Here is a 19918-nt window from a genome sequence, read left to right as displayed (position 1 = left end):
AGAACACCATACCCACAGTGAAACATGGTGGTGGCAGCATGATTCTTTGGGGCTGTTTTTCTTCAGATGGAACCGGGGCCTTAGTCAGGGTGGAGGGAATTATGAACAGTTCCAAATACCAGGCAATTTTGGCACAAAACCTTCAGGTGTCTGTTAGAAAGATGAAGTTCACCTTTCAGCTCGACAACGACCCAAGGCACACATCCAAATACACAAAAGCAGGGCTTCACCAGAAGATTAACATTTTGGAATGGCCCAGCCAGAGCCCAGACCTGAATCCAATTGAACATATGTGGGGTGATCTGAAGAGGGCTGTGTACAGGAGATGTCCTCGCAATCTGACAGATTTGGAGCGCTTTTGCAAAGAAGAGTCAAGATGTGCTATGCTAATAGACTCCTACCCAAAAAGACTGAGTGCTGTAATAATATCAAAAGGTGCATCAACAAAGTATTAATTTAAGGGTGTGCATGTTTATGTAACCAGGACATTGTATTTTATTTTTCCCACTCAAAGATTTCAGTTTGTTTTTCAATTGAATTGTTCACGTTATTGGATACGAGATTTCACATTGCACAATCATAGCATAAATCTCGCATATTCCACTAAAAACCCGTAAACATGTTTTTTTTCCGGAACACCACATCGATTAAGTCAACCCACCGAAGCCCATTTTTAACGTACATTATTAAAATAACCCCATTATGTAGGAAATTAACTAATTTGTCAACGGTGCTTGCAGAGGTACATGTATCTCAAATCTTCCATTTGCAAGACTAGACTACGTCAAACTGTCTACGTCATTGTCGGTTGCGCGCTACCCATGGTTTTACAGAACGTGCTACGAGCCGCCCCGGACACTGCTGATTCAGACAGTCCGTGTTGCAGTGAGGTCGAGTGAAGAGAGGGGCCTGTCAGAAAATCTAACTGTGGCTGCTGCGTCGTATTCACCGTACCCATACCAGACAACTCTAACGTTACATTAAATATGTATATTACGATCTGCTGTCAAAAGCTACAGGTAAGGCTTTTTTTTAAAAAAATATATAAAATATAGCTGAATGTCATTGTACTATACATCATGTGTAGGCTACAGGCTAGGTTGCTGCATGGAATTGGCGCAAACGAGGTACATAGATACTAAGCCAGCTTGCTAGTTTTGCATATGTTACTGCATTTTCTATGTTATAAATATTTTTTTTATACTTAAATGATGTCTTCCCGCCTCGCGGTTGCGGTCGACCGCTTGAATGAATCGCCACCCGAGTTTGCATGTCGCGTACAGTAATGCCTACACAGCGGTTTAGAGCGAAGACGATTTTAATTCATCCTAAATAATCAATGGACATTATTAAAACCTTAGCATTTCTGCTTCAGAATGAAAAACATTGATTTGCAATTGTCCAGACATATTTTCCCTGGCCGACAAACATGAAGAAATAAAATATTTTCTCCTGCTGACTAGTTGATTTCCCTTTCCTGTCGTTTTGTACACCCTAGCCTCGTGTTCGTTTGCCTCGTGTTACTACCCTCGTGTTACTAGGCTGTGTAGTCAGAATAGGGAGATTTCAGCTTTCTGCTAATCTGACCTACTTATAGCTGAGGTACCGGGGTAGACACCATAGGTCATAGCGCCAGAGGCTTTATCTGGTCTAGTTGGCACCAATCCTGCAAGATACACATGACCTTGTCCACCGCAAAACTTGTGTTGCAGCGTTAATATAAACGTACTACGTTGTTCAGAGATGACTTCATTCGGCCAAAGAACGATGAAGTTGCGAAACGTTTCACCAGTGTTACTTCGACAAATTCAGGTAGATTATGCCCCTTTTTAGTCGTGATTTTCATTGGACAAATCTAAGCAGGTTCTTCCCCATTTTGTTGAACGGAACGAAACAGGGCGGGACCTACCTGATTATGGGCATTAAACTTCAACAAAACGGTTATGTTTCGTTAAATAACTACCTTGATAATAATACTACTCATCGAATTCATATTGTTTGCTTCTGTATTGAAACGTTTTTGTTTTGCAGAATTAATGTTTTAGTTTGCAAAACGTTTCTTTAATAGAAGCAAACAACAAAACCAAGATGGACCTTTGTCAAATCATTTTCCTATTGGAAAAAATGTAGGTAGTTAATTATGTTTTGTTTACTCATGTTGCTGAGAAGTTTTGCAACTAAAATATTTTTTGGGGCAACATTTATTAACACCTGGTCTATTAATACACATCTTGCACCACGCTCAATATAAATGCCCTCAAAATAAGTTATATTTATAATTCTACATTTCCAGTGTGTTAATGAACTTGTACAGTAGAGACTAACTAGAAATAGTGAATGGTAAAACATCCCTGTGAATCCTAGAGCAGACAAGTTCAGACAAAATAAATGGATGGACTAGGGATGCATTAGCTTCTCAAGTTTTTACTGCAGAGTGATATAGAATTTGCTAATCATTTTGTGATCCATCCGTAAAAGTAATAGTTTTTTGGTGCTGCTTGACAAAAACACATTTCTCTTGCACAACCGGACCTCCGGATTTATGGTGGTTACGTTAATGCATGGCTCTATTATATATTCAAGATGAACAATGTCTCAATACAAAACACAACTCTCTGAAAAGCAGACAAGGGTTTGCAGTGAATAAAGTTGTACTATTGTATAAACATTTACTAAACAATATCAAACAGGGATATGATTAAAAAACGTTTATAAAAACAACCCGTGAACATATTCACAATGTGACAGCTATGGTCCAGGAAAACAAGCTTATCCATTGTCTTTGGCTTCCGTGCTGTGCCATGGTAGCCTAGTACAGCTGCCTGATTCCACAAATTAAACACTACGCGGATATCAGTCTGGTTGGGGTGTGATACAGAACACATAGGGCGTTTCCAATGGCTGTTGAAGTTAATTTGAGTGCGATTGGATCAACCTTCAACTAATCCCAACCAACAGGTTGTAGTACCCAAGTCACAACACATACTGTAATTTGAACAAACGCAATCAAACAAGCAGATCAGTAAGTGTAGCTGATTAACATGAACCAAAATCAAAGGCATGTTAGCAAGTACTAAGAAAATATTTGAAAATGGCAAATCAAATGTTTTTTTCCAATTGACTAAGAGCATTAAGTTTAATATTGCTGAACATTCCTGAAAAATCTATTTGGGTTAGTAGCATACTCATCGCCTAGACCACACCCATAATTCATGAAGGTGCGCTGAAAGGCCTGGTTAAACCTTAGCCTACTCTGCATGACCAGACTGATATCCATGTAGCATTTAAATGTAAGCTTGAGGGATCAGGTGAGTGTGCCAACTAGTGCTTTGGCATGTTATGGCACGACACTTGACAAAAAAAACATCAAAATAATGATGTGCAACCTTAAGACAATTAGGTAACACATTTTACTTTTAGAGTCCCTAAAGCCTCTTCAAATTGTCTACAGACTGTCAATAACATCTGCTAAACTTTACCTCAAATCTTCTTCTAAACCTAACACTAACCTTGGCAAGCTGTTGCTTATCCACAGAAAGTTTCATTTTATCTGTAGATGATCTACAGATGGAAATTGGGACTCTGTTAAAATAATGTGTAACAGACTGTTGTATGGTATCAAACAGAAAAATGAAGTATTTCACCATAATATTCAACATATAAGTCAACCAGGGCAATATTACAGCTTCAAACAGGAGATTAGACTAACAAATAACAAATGACCCACTTTTTTATAAAAAAAAAATTAAATTCCTGGTAAAGAGAGTCATTGGTTTTCGATGTTAAACAGATGTATTGTATCTGGCTTTAGTGCTGCTCTGTGGCATGTCACCACAGTCATGAATGCCCTGTCTAAAGGTGCTATCGGAGGTAACACGGGACACTTTCCTGAACAGATACTCTCTGCTCCTACTGAGGTCTAAAGACAATTTCTTGCCCAGTATAAGCGATGACGTGGGGAGTCTGGTTCTCAAGTCTTCCTGACTTCCTGTGTAAACAGTCAGAAACTGAATGTTGTGCTTGGAGCAAAAAAAAAAAAAAAAACACATCTCTGGCACATCACCAGGAACAGCTCTTCAACCCAAGTCTTGTCGTAAGAGCATCCATTGGAAATTGACTCAGCCTGTCTGCTTTGATTAAAATGTGATATAGTATAAGGCCTGACACCAGTAGAGGTTACTCGTTTCCTCTTTTTGCAAAAGCAAACCGCCTGCACAACTAATTATGTTCTGCTGTTCTGTGCCTGTCTTAAAACATAACCATGTCCATACCTGACGTGGCACTTTAGTTCATCACAAATGTTTCACTTACTGTGGCAATTGGATGAGTCTCTTTGGCAGCACTATTTCTCATGTCCTCCATCTTGTCTTTTTCCACCACTGACTGAGGTGTTTATTTGCCCTGTGTGTTGGCATTTTCTAATGGTTGGTACTTCGTAGAAGAACCTTTGATTCCAAAATGAGTTTTTCTCATTTCAGCTGGTGGATTGTTGAATCTAAACAGAACATAAATAAGCCCCAGTATGTATTCCCCGTAAGGTAAACAGTTTTCACGTTTGACTATAGCATGTAAATCACTCGTCAATATTGAATTATCTGAAATGTTTACACTATCCAAAGGTTGTTTATTTGCAAACTTGGAATATTGCAGTGTTCTGAGTAATACTACATGTAGCCTGTGGAAATGCTTTTCAAACTATATTCTCTGAGTAATATTTACACTAAATGATATTGGCCAATTAACCAATCAAAAGGTGGAAAGAAATCGCTTACTAAAAATGCAAATCCTACAATTGTTCCAATGTGCTGTCTTGTAGGTGGAATTGTATGCAGGTTCTCCTGTGTTCTACCTGTGGGGTTTTAACCGTGCCTTTTATTTGGCTGTTTCTCTAGTCTGGTAGGTGGTTCTTGGAATTTCTGTATGAAAGAAAATGTATGGTTCATGCTGCAGTCCCCATGCTTGTTACGAAAACGTCATTGCCCTTGACAATGTAATCACTCTGGAAAATTCCTTGCAGAATGTGTTATAGATTGCAGCACCCTCTATCTGCTGTACTGAATATCTGTCCCGTATCTAGCTTTTCTTTTATGTTGTAGGGACCTTTTACCACACTTATGATTGAACAGGTAGGACATTTTTTGGGAAAGCTAGTAGCCCTCTGTGGCATTCTGTCTTTATCCTCTCCCTGTCGGTTTCTGTTTAGAAGTTAATATTATGCTTAGCCACTCCTTGTCTGTAATCTCTATCTCACAGTGTCTAAATCTCTACCCCTTCATTTAAGTAATTTAGCTGACACTCCTGTCCAGGGCGACTTACGTTAGTGAGTACATCATTTTGTTATGACCCTCCTTAGGAACTGAACTCACAACGCTCACATTGCCAGCAACATATGCTCTTCGTTTTTGTCATTGGCACAATTTCTTTTAGTTTTTCATGGTTTTTACCTGATGTGATTAAGTCCCTGCTTTTTGTGTCCATTCTGAGAGCCAGCCGCTGAAACATTGTCCAATGAACTGTTCACCGCCTGATCGTACGCATTATTCAAGGGAAGGAACGGATGTTGGTAACTGGTGTTTCGTTCAAACACAATCAATCCTTTATAGACCAAGATGGTTAGCATGCAAAATGTTTCACGTCCCTACAATTGTATATATTCATCTCTTATTTCCTCTACTGGAAAAAAGAGTTTTAGTTTATATATAGAACAGAATTTCCTGTTTCTTTGTGATTTGGAAATTCATAGTGAGATCAGGAAGATGTAGAGGAGAGAGATTGAGAAGTGACAGCCAGTGAGCAGAAGGAAGAGGGCGGGGGAGTGAAGAGAGAACATTGGGGGAGGGGAGGAACCTAAAGGAGTAGAAGGAGACTAACAAGGAGTCTTTTGCCCAGTATTGCAAAGCCATCAATGTGTAAATCCTGATGGGGCGATGGCTGCAATAACCGCTAGTTCACATATTGTGCTGTGCACTTGTTTAGTGGTTCCCAAATTTCTTTAGTCTTAATGTTTGCTGAAAAGAAAATGTAAATCTTATAGGTATTTCCTTACTAGAAGGGGTTTACAGATGGAGTTCACCAAAAAGCACACGTGTAATAAACCCATTGTTGCCAATTATCTAACATTTTGGGCAAACTGACTCCTTCTTTTCAGTCGAATAATCGCAGCAACATAAATGAAAATATTTAGTGGAAAAATACCTTTGCCATTATGTTATTTTCCATTGTTACTGTATAAAGTGGCTGTGGAGGAGCATAAGACTATTTTGATGTTTGTTAAATAAATAAAGTTTTTGAACTATATTTATACCATAGCTAACCAAATATTTAGGGATGCCACTGAACACATTCTTCATGTCACACCCCGTAGAAAACCACTGCACTTGTCTACAATCAGACCCAACTCCTGCTAACAATTGTGCCCAGTCACAAACACCTACGCCGTTGCACAGATATTGCTGCACAGAACACTAGCTAGGTGTAAATGGCAGGACTGATGTAGAAGATGTCCACAATATTTACATGGTTAGCAAATGTGTTGTATATTTGGGTTGTTTCAGCCTACTGGGGGAGGTACGTCATGGAATAGGCCAGAAAACCCCTCCCACTTATCAGAAGTCCCCTGTACAACAATGGCTGTATAAAATGTGACAAATGGGGTCAACATTGGCTGCATAAAAAAGGACCCTATAAACATATTTTTCCGAAATAATAACAGAAAATATCAGCATATTCTTAGTCATATTAAAAGCTTTTTTTACAGGAATGCAATTATGTTTTTGTTTTTCCTCTTCATCTACATTCTAATTCATCTCCCTGTACTTGCCCTCTCCAGTCACTATTCTAGTGATTGTGTATGACTTGTGATCATCAACAGTAGTTGAAGGCAATTGTTTATTGGGTCACAAAGGATCGAAGGCAGAGAGGGTGATGTCTGGAGAGCGTGGGGTCTGATACCAGAAGAGAACTGCACTGGTTGCTTGGTCCTGGCTGGAGTTTATGACCTGAGTTGTAGAGGGTTGTTTTGCAAGACATAGACTTGGTGGAGACATTGTGTGTGTAAAGTGTTCGCTAAACTAAAGAACAGCTGCATTTCACAAAGAATTTGCACACACTCAAACACTTTCCAACCAGCTGAGCGCTAGATGCCTGAAAAAATAAAAAGCATTATTAGTGTCTTTCACAATTTTTATGTGTGTGTGTGTGTGTGTGTGTGTGTGTGTGTGTGTTAGTTTTATTTTTTGTTCTGCTCTCTGAACATATGGTTATTATTTCCAGCAGCACACAGACCCATTTGCAGAGTTTTTGGTTCTGAAGAGACCCTGTGTATATACACACACACAGCGATAGCAGATTAAGCATATTGCCAATGAAATCATCTGACATCCGAACAATAAACACTGGCTTGTTGACACCGACTTGTCAGCTGTGAAATTTTTCAGTATTTGAATTAAATGTTTTGAGGACAAAATGACATGCATTGAAGTCTTTCCTCTAGACATGAGTCATATTGGAGTAGTTTTTTGTAGTTGGATGATTGGCTGAAATAATGGATTTTGAAAGTATGCCCTCAGGTGTGGGTAATAGAATAACCTTTTAATTCCAGGACCATTAAACCACTGTCAAAAGGACCAACATTTATTTTTCCATAAAATGTAAACTCTAATTTAGATTATTTTTTTGTCCTAGAGTGTGTAGTATGCATTTGCAGGGTTTTTCCTGGCTCAACAGTAAGCAAAGGTGGTACTCCAACGCCTGTGCTCCACTGGACACCCCTCTGTGGTTAACCGTATATAATATCTGGGTACACACTTGAAAAAAGACAACGATTATAATGTTATATCTGCCCTGTGGTCCGTGTCTATATGAGCAGCTAATGTACGCTACAATGTAATTCTACTAGAAGTAATCTGAAATGTTTTTATGTGGATGTAGTTTAGGCGTGAAGTTTTATTGAAATATTTTGACATGCTAGGGAAACTAGTATCTGTTTTTCCAAAGTTACTCACCTCCATGATGTCAGGACAAGTCTGGTCATTTATGCACGGTAAACCACTAATCATCCATGGAACCACCTACACTTTTTTGATACCGTCTGTAAATCGACCAACCCATGCGCATAAAAAATAGCCCAATTGGGTGGGAAATCTCCCCATCTGGCAACACTGCCAATATGAAAAAAGTTTCCTCCTGTTCACTGCTGTATTTCACTGGTATGAGCGCAAAACCATGTTTTACCATGCCGGCACGCTGAGGCGGTTTTGGAACGGCGGTCGCCTTCCAGTTTTGTATTCAAGAAAATCCCTGCATGCATATTCATTAATATGGTCTTTAACATTATGCATTGTCAAAAATGTATCAACATTATCTAGTATATAAAAATTCTGTATCTGTTTCTGATTGGTTACTTTTAATTGCAGGTGTTTTAAGATTAGATACTGGTACTAGGTCAAGCTCAGCTGACTGAGATATTTCCCCTTTCCAGTACAGAGTTTCACATAAGCCTTTGGTTCTATCCCCCTGAGTGTAGTTGTTTAACAGCTATCATCTCAAATGGTCATGGCTGGCTTTTGGCTACACACTCAGGAGTCAATAATGCATCTGCTCTGATAATTACTGTCATATACAACTGTCTACTATCAAGTAAAGTCAAGATTGAAGAGTGGTACTTCGTGATGAGGCGGAAACGCTCACTCGCTATCCAGACCAGTTGTGTACCCACTACCATGTCTGTCTCCGTCAGTGACAGCAGGTCCATTGGCTACAACATTGCGTGTTAACCTGTAAAATAGCAACAGCATTTATGTTGCTTAATCAGTGAGAATCCCACAATGCACCCACAACGGCAGATTTCCTGGACCAGTGACTGGTTCCTTCTCTTGCTGCGTGGGATTTCAACATGTTGCAGCTTGCTATGCTCTCTCTGTGGGAAGTGATCTAGTCCCCAGCACTCATTTATCTATGATGAATGCGCCAGACACTCGTGCCAAATCTGCTCTGGATAAGTAAAATGTAAAAGGGGTTTGCTTGCCTGAGGTCTGGTAGAGTTTGCATCTGAGCCAGATTAGGCGTGAGTGTCCGGGCTGGATGGCATGTAGTAGCAGGTATGAAGGGGTGGCAGGGCAAAGGCCTAGAAAAGACTTGAGGAGCTCCTCTGCAGCTGTGAGGTGCTCTTAGTGTGTTCTCTTTGAATATTCATGAGCTTTTTAAACAGGCAGAGCGATCTTTCTTGTGCACATCTGCACACAGCTGTTTGGCGTTGTCTAGTCTTAACATGGTGCTTTTCTCTCTCATTTCTTTCAGGTTATAATGCATGACCAACATAGAAAAAGTTTGACTCTATAGCCAACGGGTTCCCGAGGACTTGATTACGGTCGCTTCAAGCCTGATAGTTTGCATTGGTGCGGTTGCCCCCCCTCACCTCCTGGTTCACACCCCTCTGGTCCACTAGCATTGCTTCTGACAGCCCCGTTCTCCTCTTCCATTGATCAAAAGAGGTACTTCCTGACTGTATTGTCTTCCATTGCTCTCTGTTCCATACATTGTGTTTTCGGTAAAGCCAATATTATTAGTCCATGGGGCTATCTATGCACACACACTGCACGTGTGCCAAATCCTCATCGTTCTAATGAACCATCAACCAAACCTATTGGGTGCTGATGGTGGAAGAATTGAGTCATAGTGATAGTAATGTAGATGGTACTGTGACACTGATCTCTGATCATGTTCAACGTCTCCCTGCTTTCTCCTATTCCATCGTTCCTAAGGCTCTGCCCCCAATATTCAACAGTGACGATGATTCCCAACGGTTATCTAATCTTTGAAGATGAAACTTTCCTGGATTCCACTGTGGCCAAGATGAATGCCTTGAGAAAGAGCGGACAGTTCTGTGACGTGAGACTGCAGGTATACTTACTCCCTTCTTCTCTTTATCCTCTACTTCTCTCTGTCAACTTCCTTGTTTGTCTGTCTTCTTCCCCCTCCGTTGACATCTCTTGCGTGTCTTTTCTCTATACATACACCCACACAGAACAGGAGTTCCTGCATGTCTTGTCTCTGCCCTCCATCTCTGTTTTTCCTCTACCATCTCCATTCTTTCCCCCCCTCTTTCCACCCTCCCTCTCTATTCCCATGAAGTCTAACAGACCATTTCAGTTTACGCTGACTCAATGTGCAATCAGAGCACCTGTGACGGGACATGGAGAAAAGCTGACTGTATGGTATGAGATGTAAACAGACAGTTGTTTTGCAAAGTCATTTGACAATAGGCATTAGTCTCTCCACTCGCCGTCCTTCTCTAAAAGCACATTTTCTAGAACACCGCTGTGCGTCCGTGTACATATTTCGAACTATGATCATTGCTAAGTCCATGTCCTCTGCAGGTATGTGGTCATGAGCTGATGGCTCACCGTGCCGTTCTGGCCTGCTGTAGCCCCTACCTGTTCGAGATCTTCAACAGTGACCTTGAACCTCACGGCGTGTCCCACGTCACCTTTGAAGACCTGGACCCAGAGGCTGTGGAGATCCTTCTGAACTACGCCTACACAGCCCAGTAAGTAACGTGACCTCAGTATCCCAAATTACGCCTTTGCTCAGCAGGCCTAGAGTCAGAGTCCTAGACATTAATTGTTTCTGGGAGACTTAGCCTCACTAAAGACCCAGACCCTGGTTTTAATATGCTCTTTGGACTGGTCACTGACTGTTGTCTCACAGGTTGAAGGCAGACAAGGAGTTGGTCAAGGAGGTCTACTCTGCTGCCAAAAAGCTAAAGATGGAACGTGTCAAGCAGGTAGTCTTCCTTAAGTACTGATGTTCCCAACTGTACTTTAATGCAGTCCCGGTGTTTAGTTTCACACTTCTCTGATTGGTCAGATCTGCGGTGACTATCTACTGTCTAAGATGGACTCCCAGAGTGCCATTTCCTTCCGTAACTTTGCCAGCTGCATGGGAGACGGCCGTGTGCTCGCCAAGATTGACGCCTATATCCAGGAACACCTGCTGGAGGTCTCGGAGCAGGAGGACTTCCTAAAACTTCCCCGCCTAAAGGTGAGCCCTCTTTGAGCAATGGGTCTGGCAATGTTTCCCCACTCTCTGGGTCTGCCACATTCCAGACAATATTGTTGTATTGTACAGTATAAGCCTTAAATGGCTAAGGGGACATGGCCAAATCAAACTTTTTGGATATGTCTAAATGAGCTCATATGTGACACAGTGACTGTAATCACACCTAGGACCAATGGAAACACCTTTGAGACATGAATAGTACCGCTCATACAGGTAGCTGGCTAGCAATTAAAATGTTAGCAAAACATTGCACAGAACTGTTTTCTGAGATGATTAGTATTACCTATTGTTAGTGTGGGAAAAGGATGTATGACCAACAGGCCTTTGTTTATGGCTTGTAATACATGAAAGGGATCTTGTGGTTTCTTGGGGCTACCAAGGAAGTAATGAACTGGACAGATGGCTAGGTCAGAGGAAACGGTTAAGTTGTTAAGCTGTTTTGGCGCTTTTCCACTGCATGGTACCAGCTCGACTCTGCTCGCCTCGGTTGGTTTTCCACTGCTGTTAGTACCCTGTGCCTGCCCATAGTGACATCACAGGAAAACACACTCTGGAAAAATGTTGATATCGTACACCTAATATCGGCGAAAAGCCAGCATTTGCCAACTAATGTAAACCCTGCAGTGTACAGAAAAATCTATTGAATGAACTCCATCAACCCAGCAAGCAACACGCTTGCGGCCGCCAAGCGTTTCTGCAAAGCGTCTGGCCGCTTTTTTTTTATTGCACACGTCGCAGTCGGGCCACCGGTGGGCCGCTTTCATGACAATGCCTTCCAACCATACCCTGATCAGAGGCTCACCAGCGGCAGGCCACTTTCATGACAATGCCTTCCAACCATACCCTGATCAGAGGCTCACCAGCGGCAGGCCACTTTTATGCACTAAACCCAGCGGGATGCCTCATGCCCCAGTATTAGGTTTTATTTATAATAATCCTTAATCCTTAAAACATGCATTATACAGCAAGGATACAAAATAAACAAACTTAATAGTGCAAGAAAACCTGTCCAGCAACAGATAGTAAAATTACAGCATTTGAATGTGAAAAAGTACAAAATTAACATAATACAATACAAAATAAACAAGGGCTTTAGGGTATGACCTAGCAGCAATCGATAGTTATTGAATATTATAGATACATCAGTGCAATATGCTTATGAATGGTGGCATAACACTACAACTACAGTCAGAATTAAGAACATTCACACACAGCTTTAAATATATCAAGAGGATAATGCGATCATATACGTAACACTGTACATAGCAGAAGTTAAAGAGTACTGTAGATTACCAGCAATATTGGTTGTGCTGGAGATGTCATTCATGTCTTCTACCACCTGCACGGTCAGCTGCCCCTTTCTGGTACCTGGGGACCTGGTTCTGGACAGCCTTGTCAGTGACATCCCGGTTGGAAAGATTCTTCCTTATGGCTCCTGTAATACAGTAATCAGATATTGTACTTAAATGGTCTGACATGATTTTGAGAATTGCATTACATTCAAGACAAATGAAATGTTTCATGAAGACAACATGCTAGCGTAACTATAGTCTTGTTTTCATCTGATTGTAGATCCAGCTGTGCCCTCAGCTCAACCTCCTCTTCAGTCAGATGCTTGATCTTCTCTAAATGTTCCAAAAGTGAAGACGGACAGTTAATTATTCAGTCCTAAATATCTGGTTATTTTACAATCAGAACTCAAATCGCAGTGTCTGCCAAAACGTTCATTCTTACCTTCATGTGCAGAGCTAAAACATCCCCCAACCTCTGCCTTCTTGCCCTTAAAATGACATTGAAATTGACAAATACAATTGGGGATAACGAGTTGATTTCAACACCAGTGGGTAGGTCCAAACCGAGAAGAGTTTTGGGAAAATACGATCCCTTAAATTACGAGTCTGGTCCTATGCACTGGCACTGAAATTAATCAATTTCAATGCAAGGACTCCTGGCACAGGTGCGCTGTTCTCATCTTATAAAACCATTATATGACACTGGTCTGATGGCACTCTGAGTCACTCTGGTCCAATCCGAAGTCTTCTGTGTTTTCACATAACCTTTTGGTATCGCCTCAGCTTGCTTAGAACCTTGACGAAGCATGTACAAAAATGGTATCTGGTACCAGGTACTATCCCAACTTTTGGCCGGTGGAAAAGCAAAAAAAAGCGATCCGCGTCGAGCTGGTACCATACAGTGGAAAAGCTCCCTTTGTTATTTTCTTCTGCAAAGGGAAAGCCCAAGGGCTCTGAGAAGCGGTGAGTCTTATTTAGCCAGGGTCCAAACATCATTCTAGAAGCAGTGTGTTGAATTTGACCTAGCTGCTGTTTCCTGCAATTGCTGTATGAAATAAAGGTTCAATTTGAATAATTCAGACTTTTCTCCATGATGTGTGATAATTTCCACAACATTAGCTAGCCACACGAATCATGCATATCGCTAGCTAGCTACACAGCTAACATTAGCATTGCAGATGTCTTTCAGAGACTGATAGTTTTAGCTAACGTTAGCTAGCCACAGAGCGCACAATTGCTTGTCTATTGCCGAAATATCTGCTGTAGGCCAATTGACGATTTGAAATGTTTTGCCTAAAATCATCTGATATTTATTGTTGGCAGATATCAGGGCCTCCCTAAATACTTTGGGTGTCTGCATATTGCCTCTGCTACACCACTGGGTGTAACCAAACTGGGTTACTCAGCTTCCAAATAAATGTCCCTATTACTTGTGCGCTGCAGGAGGCTCTTTAATTTCACCGTTGCTGGTTTTAATTGAATAATATATAGTTAAATGTAGAACGCATCACTCATATTTGTAACTTTCTGGTTATGATGGTTTAATAATGAAACAGGATTTCAAACAACGAGTCCGGCAATTCTTCTGACTGGCCTCTTGTGTCTGTATCTGCAGTTAGAAGTAATGCTTGAAGACAACCTAAGCCTGCCCAGCAACGGCAAACTCTACTCCAAGGTGCTCAACTGGGTCCAGCGCTGTCTGTGGGAGAACGGAGACAAACTGGACAGACTGATGGAGGAGGTCAGTACCGTAGCTGAAGGCTTGCTGGCGCATAGCAACCCCACATCCCTCCTTGCCTCTTTCACCCTTAAACTAGAGGCTCTGTCCACAACCCCACCGTGGCATGATGTCATGTCCACACACTGTGTCAGGACTTTTGGCTGGTTGGTTTTTTCGTTCTTTATTTTTTCTGATTTTCTTTCCAAGTATTAAGTTATGCAGTACAGTGTGCCTGGCCATACTGCAAACTAAAGGTGAGCCAAGACACCGCTGTTGGTTCTGTCCACAGTGTTGTGATTACTGGTCTCTTCTCTTTTGTATCGAAACAGTGAGTGGGAAGGTCCTTCCGTCTGTTCTCTCACTGATGCCTTTGTCTTTCTGAGCAGGTGTGTGTGTGTGTGTGTGACAGCGAGTGCATTACTAACAAATGTTCCTCCCCGTTGATTTCTCTGTCCTCCAGGTTTATTAACAGCAGCAGGAGACAAGATTGAAGAGCCAAGACTGAGCCACCAGGGTAATGAGTCAGAGAGAGAGGAAAATAGAGGGAGGAGAAACACCTTTCTTTCTACCACCAAAGCAAAACTCAGCTCCCATCTGTCCATGCAACACACACCCAACTTACTATACATATACTATCCTTGTGTAATGTGTATGTATTTACACTGACCATCTGCCCTTACAAAATACATGTAAATGAACATGTGCCGTGGAGTCTACATCTACTCCTATTAACTAAACAGTACCCTGTCATAATCTAAAGCCAAACTTTTTATTTTGGAACCACATTTGTTATGAACTATCTCAAATGAAATACCTGGCAGTTGATTGCACAGTACACTTTCAGAAACAAGGTATGGGAAGTATGATGGCTTTAGGCCATACAAGTAAGGTAGCATATTACAAGTAGTATCAATGCTCTATCACAATTCAAACATTTGTAGATATTTCTCTTTTTTTCTTTATATTTTGCGTTTTCTTTTTTTCATGCTACTTGTCAATGCATGTTAAAGCTTCGCCTTTATTTCTTGAAAGTGTAACTCATGGATTTACATGAGAACAACATTGTCTTTTCGAGTGTCTGCTCCTATGCAGTTATACAGTAATGTCCAACTTCCCTGAGCAAGCAGTGTCTGTGATTTCCAAGCTGCCCGAGTGTGGTCTTGAGGACTGAAGATGTTTCCAGATGATGCGTCATTTCCAACTCCAAACTCCTCCTTTTTAATTTTTTTTTTTTTAGATCTTACAGAGAAAGGGAAGCCCAGAAGAAGCGACTTCACATTTTGTCTGCTTTTCATGTACTGTAACCCCCCCCCCCCCCCCACCCGCTCAGTTTGTTCAGCTGTTTGTCCGTGTTTCTAAAGAAGTCTTGGCTCCTTCCAGCACCGCCCCGAACCCGTCCACACTCAGCCGCCTCCCTCTCCCTCGTGTTGTCGGCCCGGCGTGCTGCTATGCGCCGTGTTGCCATGGAGACAGCCTGCCACATGGGTTTTGTGTCGCTGTGTGTCTTGCAGGTGCAAACGCTGTACTACTCAGCTGACCACAAGCTGCTGGACGGCGCCCTCGTCATTGAGGGTCACGGGGTGTTCGGTGTTAGTGCAGAGGAGGACCACAACCAGTTTGTTCAGGTACACAACCGACCCTGTCTGGACCTACCTGGGTGTGGTTTGCCCATGGCCTCTACCCATCTTACCTGGCGACCCAGGGCACAGCCATTAACAGCGTGAAACCTGGGGAGGATACAGACCTGCTTTGCCTAGGCTGTGTGTTTTACGTTCAACCGATCCTCCCGTCATCCGCTCCGGCCTGGACGTGTGTGTGTGTGTGTGTGTGTGTGTGTGTGTGTGTGTGTGTGTGTGTGTGTGGGCTTTTGTGTTTCCGGATAGTAATTTATGTTGTCTGCGCTGTCTTAGCTTTTGCCGGTGGTTTAGAATGGGTTTGGGTCTGGTTTGAACCGTTTGGGAGGGTGGGGGGGTTTAATCTGACTCGGAGCCAGGCATTCTGCAGCCAGCTGGTGTAGTGGTAAGGGATGATGTGGCTTTGGCCTCTGGCTGGGTTTCTGTAGCTGCATTGTGCTCTTGCAGAAGAATCCCCCTCGTGAGAACAGCAACACCCCGAGACCACAGAGCACAAGTTCCTCCGGCAGCACCTCGCCTTCCCCTTCCAACACGCCGAAATCCTGCAGGAGAGAGTGGAAGTACATCGCTTCCGAGAAGACCACAAGTAAGTGCACGCACGCATGCACGTCGAAGCATGACATCCGAACCGTTCCTTCTCAAGGACGGGACGAAGATGAACAGTCATAGTTTTTCCCCTTCGGTTACTCCCGTCCCTTTTGCTCAGGCCTTTCCCCTCTGCTCCTCGTCCCCAGACAATACATACCTGTGCCTGGCCGTGCTGGACGGCCTGCTGTGCGTGATCTTCCTGCACAGCCGCGGCTCCCCCCAGGGTTCCCCTTCCGCCACCCCCTGCCTGATGAAGAGCCTGAGCTTCGAGGCCCAGCCTGAGGAGTCAGAAGAACAACCGCTGACCGCCATGCACTACGCCCGCTCTGGCCTGGGCACGGCCGCGCTGCACGGAAGGCTCGTCGCCGCGGGTATGGCACCTCCGCTGCCCTTTTAACCTTTTTACGTCGTTGACGAGACTGACGCCGTCTTCGGTCGCAGTTCTGTTCTGTCTGATCTTGCTATTTACCCGTTTCCGTCCTCTCCAGGAGGTTATAACCGCGAGGAGTGCCTGAGGACCGTGGAGTGCTACGACCCCAGAGACCACCGCTGGTCCTTCAGCGCCCCCATGCGGACTCCCAGGGCTCGCTTCCAGATGGCCGTGCTCATGGTAGGACACGCTCCCTGACTGTCACCCCGCTCAAACCATTAGCTAGCGGGTGTCCGACACAACCATCAGGAGCAGACCTCTGACTTAACCCCCCCCCATGTCTTTTCTCGTCGCGCCTAGGGTCAGCTGTACGTGATGGGAGGCTCCAACGGCCAGTCTGATGAGCTGAGCTGCGGGGAGACTTACGACCCGCACACCGACACGTGGGCTCAGGTGCCCGAGCTCCGGACCAATCGCTGCAACGCTGGCGTCTGCGGGCTGGACAACAAGCTGTTCGTGGTGGGAGGGTCGGACCCCTGCGGGCAGAAAGGACTGAAGAACTGTGACTCTTTTGACCCTGTGACCAAGACCTGGAAAAACTGTGCCCCCCTGAACATCCGTACGTACCCACACGGCACCACACGCTACGCTTTAAACCAAAGGGTTCACATGCTACCAGGCTGAACGGTCTACAATCTACATTGGAATGGTTTTGAGTCAGTCTCATCTTGTCACAGGGAGGCACCAGGCTGCAGTGTGTGAGTTGGACGGCTTTATGTATGCCATCGGAGGTGCCGAGTCGTGGAACTGCCTGAACACGGTGGAACGCTACAATCCTGCCAACAACACTTGGACACTTATTGGCCCCATGAACGTGGCCCGCAGGGGAGCCGGGGTGGCGGTCTACGATGGTAAGGCACTACACAATATCAGAGCCTGACGTTCTTTTTGTCTACTCTAAACTAGGACGAGCTCTACGTCAGTGGTTCCCAACTAGAGGTACTAGGACACCTGGGGGTACTTGAAAACCCTTATGAAACCATCGGCTTACTAGTGAAATTAACATCAGAGGTACTTCAGAGCTGCTTGTCCAGGTCAGAGAGGCTGTTGGCAGCGGTTGCTACCTTGGAATGTCGCAGAAATATGCTAATGTTGTATTAGATCTGTGCTGCCTAACGCGGTTCACAGAGACCTATTGCCCTGTAGGTTTTCTATAACCTGATCTATCGCACCTGATTGTAGTGATTAGCTGGGCGAGTTATGAGGTCAGTCACGGCTGGTGTTGGAGAGAACATTGCTGCCTGGGCTGACTCTTCTCTCCGCCACACCTCTAGGGAAGCTTTTTGTGGTCGGCGGATTCGACGGCTCCCATGCGCTGCGTTGCGTCGAGGCCTTCGACCCATCCCGTAACGAGTGGAGGATGCTGGGCAGCATGACGGTGGCGCGCAGCAACGCGGGCGTGGCCGTGCTTGGCGACGTCATCTGCGCCGTGGGGGGCTTCGACGGAAACAATTTCCTGAACACCCTCGAGGTGTACCGCCCTGAGACGGACGAGTGGAGCGACTGCGCCAAGGCCCTCTGCTTCACCGCCTGAGGGGTCAGGGGTTAAAGGTCAAGGAGGTGGCGTTACATGAGTTACTTTCCCAAACTAACAGGCTTAGTGATGTAATCGTGTTTCGTGATGTTTAGTTGGTGGGGGGGGTGGGGGGGTTGGCCGGGGGTCTTCAGTGAAGACTGGATTATTTGTGTATGGTGGGGAGGGTTGCCAAAAGCAACATTAAGCCTTTGCATATTGCATACAATCATTTGTGCTATAGTTTTTCCCTTTATTTCCTGTCTTAAGAATGCCAACATTTAATACATTTAGTGCAAACAATGTTTTTTGAAATTTCTTTTTGAAAGGTTTGTGTGTTGTTGAGGGTTGTCAGTGATGACACTTCTATTTTGGTCAGTTCAAGACCTTTGACCTACTGATTTGGACAGGATAGGTGAAGAAAATGTTAGGTTGACTTGATTTAGAAAGTTATATCATTTAATTTGAACTGTCATTTTAGCTCACATTTTAAAATCTGCAGTATTCAGAGAGTAACTTCTATTGTGGCTTTTTTGTATCATTTTAAACTCAAGCTGGGTTGCTTGATGAATCTTTAATGATGGCCTTTTTTATATTTTTATACACTGCTGATTTATCAATAGAGGATGTAGCAGACGCACATGACAACTCTGTCAAACTTGAGTGCCAGTTTAGTAATTACATATCTCACACACAACCAAGCTTCTGTGCTTGTTCTGCTAACCAAATCTTTTGTTACTGCATTTTGACTAATTCACTATTAAAGAGAAGCTGTTTTCTTTTCCTTGTGTTGTTTTAAAAATGGTTCAAACATTTGGCTTAGAATTTCTGGAGAGAGAAATGTAGAAAGCGCTGTATCACATTTGTAACAACTTGATATTTCTTAATAAACCATTTCAACCCGATTTGTATTTTGTAGTCTGTTGAATTAATACTTTACTAAAAGTCAGATTTGACTGGTTTGTAAAATATTAACTTCTAGGTTGTCAACATTAACTAAATATTTCTATCCTGATCTGGTTAGACTTAGGTTCTATAAGTTTTAACTAATTGAATGTTAGAAGGCATAACTTAATCCCCGCCGGACACAATTACAGTCCCCAAATAGCCCATTCTCCCTCTGCACCAGCAGAAACCCCTGGCAGGTGATTAGCGGCTTGGTCTCTGCAGGAAGCTACTCTGCCTATTTCAGGAAGCTACTCGGCCTGTCTCAGCTGGGTCCAGACAACCTAAATGTTATTTTTTTCTGTTCCTGTTAGGGTCTAAGTTGGTGAGACATTGGCTATCAAACCTCTGTGAACACTTATTTTTACTTCACCTGGTAATTATCACTAAAACCACTTGACTGTAGGAATTAGTCCTCATACATCGTACCCCCGTTTTAGAGGACCAAAATAAATTTGTCCAATCTCAGTTTTCACATTTAGTACTTGTTAGCAATTCCTTTGCAATTGCTGACTGAAGTCTATAACTCATGGACATAACCATATGCTGGTTATCACCCCTGGAGATGTTCTGCCAGGCCTGTATTTCAGCCATCTTCCATTTCTGTTTGTTTTGACACACTTTTGCCTTTAGTCTTGTCTTCAAGTGAAACTAATGCGTAATTGGATTCAGGTCAGATGATTGATTTGGCCAGTCCTTAACTTGCCTCTTTTGGGCCCAGAATGGTTTAAGGGTGTA

General features: G+C 43.3%; 1 protein-coding gene across 2 annotated transcripts; it reads left to right on the top strand.

Annotated features, from left to right (window-relative positions):
* The first annotated feature begins 846 nt into the window (after positions 1-846).
* Positions 847-19140, top strand: ivns1abpa (influenza virus NS1A binding protein a). Of its 2 annotated transcripts, none has more exons than XM_020049270.2 (14): positions 847-1019; positions 9298-9491; positions 9785-9900; positions 10377-10546; positions 10708-10783; positions 10867-11040; positions 13966-14091; positions 15582-15695; positions 16152-16290; positions 16439-16663; positions 16781-16902; positions 17023-17281; positions 17400-17573; positions 17997-19140. In XM_020049270.2, exons 3-14 carry the CDS (start codon positions 9790-9792, stop codon positions 18254-18256), a joined length of 1950 nt encoding a protein of 649 aa, XP_019904829.2. In that variant the 5' UTR covers positions 847-1019; positions 9298-9491; positions 9785-9789; the 3' UTR covers positions 18257-19140. The 2 variants fall into 2 exon arrangements, with proteins under 2 accessions (XP_019904829.2, XP_010870786.2); XM_010872484.2 differs by having other exon boundaries at positions 9762-9900.
* Positions 19141-19918: the final 778 nt, after the last annotated feature.

The sequence above is a fragment of the Esox lucius genome, chromosome 8 (assembly GCF_011004845.1).
Source record: "Esox lucius isolate fEsoLuc1 chromosome 8, fEsoLuc1.pri, whole genome shotgun sequence".
NCBI lineage: Eukaryota > Metazoa > Chordata > Actinopteri > Esociformes > Esocidae > Esox > Esox lucius.
The sequence above is the reverse complement of the archived record's forward strand: the minus strand, read 5'-3'. Positions and strand labels throughout refer to the sequence as shown.